The sequence below is a fragment of the Geosmithia morbida genome, assembly GCF_012550715.1.
Source record: "Geosmithia morbida isolate 1262 chromosome Unknown scaffold_0, whole genome shotgun sequence".
Classification (NCBI taxonomy): Eukaryota; Fungi; Ascomycota; class Sordariomycetes; order Hypocreales; family Bionectriaceae; genus Geosmithia; species Geosmithia morbida.
This window is the reverse complement of record NW_023336187.1, coordinates 140,470-146,059: the sequence shown is the minus strand read 5'-3', so window position 1 is coordinate 146,059 and position 5,590 is coordinate 140,470. Positions and strand designations below refer to the sequence as shown.

General features: G+C 56.9%; 1 protein-coding gene across 1 annotated transcript; it reads left to right on the top strand.

Moving 5' to 3' along the window:
- Nucleotides 1-3,430: 3,430 nt before the first annotated feature.
- GMORB2_0044 (uncharacterized protein) lies at nt 3,431-5,050 on the top strand (the record flags this gene model as incomplete). Its single annotated transcript, XM_035462030.1, has 2 exons — nt 3,431-3,557; nt 4,977-5,050. The coding sequence occupies 2 exons, from the start codon at nt 3,431-3,433 to the stop codon at nt 5,048-5,050; spliced, it is 201 nt and encodes a 66-aa protein (XP_035324960.1).
- Nucleotides 5,051-5,590: the final 540 nt, after the last annotated feature.

Sequence of the window (5,590 nt, the reverse complement as noted above, 5' to 3'; positions counted from 1 at the left end):
CCCCCCCCCCCCCCCAATATACACAATGGCGAGTCACGACCTACATCGGACGCACACGCTCACCGGCCACGATAGATACGGCGCTGACGCAGGTTGGCAAGGTATACCCGTAGAGAGAGCGTGTGTGAGCGAGCGAGCGGGTGAGCGGGATGGGACGCATGTTCTGGTCAGAGCGTCGGGCCGTACGCATCCTCTCTCCCTCGCTCATCAGGTCCGCGACTGCCATGGGAAAGCACGTCGTCGTCGTCGTCGTCGTGATGTTTCTCGTGCAGCTCGCCGCCGGGTACGGAGTAGAGATTACAGACAGACCACAGGCCACAGGCCACAGCCCGCAGCCGTACATGGCTCCGCACAGATTTAGACGCACAGGTCCCGGACCTTGACGCGCCCGACGTCGAGAACTAGCCTCTCCCGGAGTGAGAGCCCCCATAGCGGCGGGCTTGCCTCGAGGCGTTTCAGGCAGGGACAGGGGTGCCAGGCTAGCTGGGCTACTACGTGCTCTCTGGGTAGCACAGGTCGACGGGGACCGAGGGTACGAGGGTACGAGGGTACGAGGGTACGAGGGTATTGGGGGGGGGGTAGGGGGGTAGGGGGTAGGGGGTACGTACCCGTCCTCCTTTTCCTTGGAACGCTTTGTACCCGTACACGTAACTTCTCATGGCTGCACACCGTCATACAGCTTAGTCGAGCGTGGGACGGCCCCAGGGCGCCAGGACCTCAAGCAAGGCCCGTGGAAGTACCGCGTACGGGGCACGGGAGTAGCATCCGTCATATTACTCCCGCAGTAATACCCCGGTACATGTGCAGTCTCTGGGCCAGATGAGGGAGCCGAGTCAGTCAGCACCGGTCTCCAGAGACGCGCGCACCGGATAGTGGCTGGCCGGCCAGGCCTTTCCAACGACCGAGAGGAAAGAAAGGATAGGATAGGGTAGGATAGGATGAGAGTTCTGCAGCAGCAGAGAATCGTCTGCCTTGTGGTGTAGTGGCGGTGGCTGGATACTAGAGCGGGATAGTGTTGATACGAGCCCCTCTGTACGTATCTCTCTCCTGCACTGATCGTACACACACACACACACACACACACACACACATATATATATATATATATACAATATGCTCCGTATACTCTACAGATCATACTCGTGGATGATGCTATTCGGTATTACTGGGCTGTGTCGAGGATCGTCATACGGGGATGCAATCATCGCCGCGCATACGACGTAAAGCGCTCAGATCAGACGTTGCCTGTGCGCACAGTCAGTCAGTCAGTCAGTCAGTCAGTCAGTCAGTCAGATAGACGGGAGAGAACAGCAGGAGGGAGAGGATCCCCCTCGCAAGCCCCTGCTCCGATGCGCACCGACACGGCTGGGATCGATGGCGACGCAGTCACGGCAAGGAGGGACGAAGAGACGAGATGAAGCCGAAAAAAAAAAGAAGAAGAGAAAGCAATCGATGTGCTTCCGGATGAGATGAAGCTAGCCGCCGAGAGCAAAGCTGCCCACGATGCTGGAGCCTGGAGCGTCAGAAGCAAGCCGGTCAAGGCCCGAGGGAGGCAGAGAGTGAGGGAGAGGAGGCCGGGCAGGGTGACCCCCGGAAACGACGACATGCGTGTGCGGGGTCACGACGCAGCTGGAGGCCGGAGCACCCAGGATATCTTGGGTAGTATAGTATTGCTCATGGCCGACGGCAGCCGTGTCGAGGCTCACACCGGGGATGCATCCTCTGCCGCGCACATTGATCGACCTTGATCCGTGGATTCGTGCGTGCGCGCATGCGGGCAGCGTTTTGGGAGATGAAAGGGGAGCGTCGAGGATGCAGCAATATAGACGTCGAGGGTGGATGTTTTGCTCGTTTGAGGTTCGGGAGGGCAGGAGGGAGAGGTACGTCGGAGTACACGTGTGCGTGCCCTGTGGCCTCCCTATACGAGCACACGTACAGGACAGGTACGAGTAGCGCTAGCCTCTCGTCTCCGTCCCATGACTACTGCTGGCCTGTACGGGTGGGTACCCGGTACTGTCACTACTCAGGCGGCGGCGATATGATCTCTACAGATTACCCGTAGCAGCATCGCAGTGCACGTACACATACTCGTCGCCACAGCATAGAACCGGTACTCATCAAACTGTCGTCCCGATACGGAGCGGTCCTGACACGGAGCACAGGTATCTGTAGCATTTGCTATGCTGATATGTCGTATCGACAGCGACAGCATCTACAGGTTTGCCAGGTCATATGCTGATGCAACTCGTGTTGCTATACCGAGTCCGTATGGATATTCGCGGATTGCTGTCGCATGTGTTCGGACACCACCACCACCTATCGCCACCGCACCCCCCAAAGTGCAAAGTACAGGTACGAGGTACGATATCTCGCTAGTCTGCATCTCAAACACGAGTGGCAGTGACAGTGCTCGTACCGACAGTATTGAAGATGGTGCAGCCGACACGATCAGCCTCTCGATAGAGACATAACATCAGCTAGATGCGATGATGCGCATAAAGATATGCAGCGTAGTGCTGCTCTGTGCTCCGTACCGCTGATGACACCACATGTTGGCAGTCCATCGCCCTGTCCCGGCTACCCCGTGCGGGCACTGTCGAGTGCGTGCGGGCAGAGTACCGGTACCTGGCACTCGCAGGGTAGCATCCACGCGTTGTGAGGTCACGAGTGCCTGCCATCTGTATTGATATCCCGCAAACACATGTACCGCTACGCAGAGTTCGTATTGTCAGATCACCATCAAGAACAAGCATATCTGTACGTACTCCGTACGTGCTGGTAGCATCAGCAGCAGGTGCCGAGTATTGATCAGAATGCTATCATTGCGGCGATACAGATATGGGGTGGCACAGATGATGAACGTCATATTTGACGAGGAAGCACGACGACGACACCTACACCTATAGGCAGGCTATTCCCCCACAGACGGGAACCCAACCCTCCTCCCCCCCCGGTCCTCCTCTGGACCTTCCCGCACTACGCACGCGCCTTCCGCATACATTGGCTCGCACCTGCCTCGTGTGCACAGCTCCTTCCATATGTCTATATAATCATTGATAATATTACGAGTATTTCTGAGAGAAACTCTGCACCGCAGGAGAATGCTGCACTACGCAGCGACGCCATACGCTATGTACGACGCTATACGTCACAACATCGAGCGCCACAGAGGCCAGCTCCTGTCTGGGAGAAGCTGCGGGCGATAGATGGGGAAAAGCGCGCGTCTCCACGACGTACTCGTACTCTCTCACCTCCTCATGCCCTCATACCCTGCGTGCTACCTTGGAAACGCCATGACAGGAAGCCAAGAGCAAGGGCTTCACCATCGCCATGCGCCTTGTTGGTGTCGAGTCATGACAATCGTCTGCTCCCCCCCCCCTCCTTCACCCCTGGGTTAGCTTGCCGATCACGAGCCAACATGCCACCAACCATGAGCCGAGAAGAGCTCCCCATTGCGGCATTGCCGGGGCCACCAATGTCCAAGGACCACACGGCTGCCACGAGACGATCTGACGTTCCGCAGCGGCGCCGCCGACGGGCGAAGATGGACAGCAACGGTAATCGTCCCATCTCAATCTCCTTCCCGTCCCGTCCCATCCCATCCCATCCCATCCTGACAACCTTGTCCCCCTCTTGATGAGCGAGCCAACCAACCAACCGCCCAGAGGTCTCCCCCCTCCCCCCCCCCCCCCCCCCCAAAAAACCGACCCGCCCCCCCCCCCCCCCCCCCCAATATACACAATGGCGAGTCACGACCTACATCGGACGCACACNGAGATTTGCCATGGCATGTACGTGGCGTATTCTCTAAAATGTTTGCTCTTTTTTCAATCTGTTCAAATCTTCAAAACCCCCCCAAAAAAAAAAAAAAAACCCCCCGATCGGACCAGTTTTTATTACCGCATCGACAAGGCCTGTCATGGCCCGTGGACAGCAAGATGCACGATCGAACCTTTGTGAAAGGGGAGGGGGTGGGGGGGAAGGCTTCATTCGCCAGCTTCAGGCATCTGCTACACGCTGATACCCGCGTCACCGACGCCGCAGCCGAGGAATGCATATATGGATCATGAAAAGAAAAAGAAAAAAAACTCCTTATTTTTATTTTTTTAAAAAAATAAAAAGAACAAGAGAAAACAAGAGAGACCTCCTAGCCTTGGACAGTCTTGGACTAGCATGGCTCAACGGCGTCTCCTCCCACGCATCCTCACCTCTTGCGGAGTAATAATACTAAGTCTGCCTGTAGGTCGTAATATCGGTCCCAGCTCTCCGTCTTCCTTCTGCGTTGGCGCCATTGTCACAAGAATCATACCGGGGGCCTCCCTGGCCAGACATGCTTATTGTGGTTACGGTGCAGAGGGATTTACCCGACTTCTTTCTCCCCCCGGCTCACCACCCCCCCTCCTGTCCCCTCTTCTCCCTCACAGCACTCGTAGCTTCTGGCAAGGGTCAGCAACCAGGGGCGGCAGGTGAGAGGGGACGAGATGGAGACGGAGACGGAGTGAGGGGGATATCAGTGAAGACAGGAGTGTAGCGAGAGGAAAACGAGAGAGAGGGACAGTATGAAAAGAAGAGAAAGAAAAAAAGAAGAAGAAGAAAAAAGGAGCAGCAGCAGCAGCAGCAGTGACAAGGCAACGCGAAGAATAAAAGGAGAGAAAAAAAAACAAACCAAAATAACAGCGACAGATAGACCCTCACAGCATAACCCATGTCTCTGAAAGACCAACAAGGATCGCGGCATGGGACCCGGTGCATCATCCCCTTTCATCCCCCGACGAGACCCCCGTCCGTTTCGGGTGTCGACTAGCTCCGAACATCCCTGTCATCCCGATCGGGTAGTCTGCGTACAGAAGCAACAACAACAACAACAACAACAAGTCTACAGAGTACTCGTACAGAGTTAAAATCACCTCTACTTCTTCACGCTGACCGCCCGCCGACTTCTCGTCTCCCACGTGCCTGGCGTTGTGCGAGCGCAGGGTACGGCAGCGCTGTAGGCGTGAATGCCGGACCTTGGTCGGGGGGGGGGGCATCCGCCCGTCCTGACGAGTAGGCGTATGCGTTACCTGTCAGAATGATGAATGATGTGAAGAGGAGGATGATACCACCACGGCGCGTACTGGCCTGGCTGCTCTGCACGCAGGGAAGCCCCACCGCTCAGACCAGGCTTCTGAGTCTTCTCAACTACCGCCGGTTGGCGGCTGCCCGTGGCCCCGTGTGCTTCGACCGCCGACAGGAAGCAGCAGGGAAGGAGTCAGCGACGGCATCCGCACATCGCACATGTACTCCGTACGTCACCGTCCATCTGTGTGGCTGTGTGGCTCCAGGCCGTCCCGCTGTCCGGTAGGCTCAGCTCATCTATACGCGACAGACGCCATGGGCCGGAACTGTCTGTGAGCTTGTGCGGTTGTGAGACTCCTTCAGACTCGATCCCGTCTGGGGACCGAGAGCCTCTTCTCTCTCTCTCTCTCTCTCTCCCTCCCTCTCCGTCCATCTTTGGCACTCGTCCTCCTCGTCCTCTCCAGGTCGACAAGCTCTCTCCTCCTCCTCCTCCTCTTCCTTCTTCTTCTCCCTTCTTCTTCTCCTCCTTCCT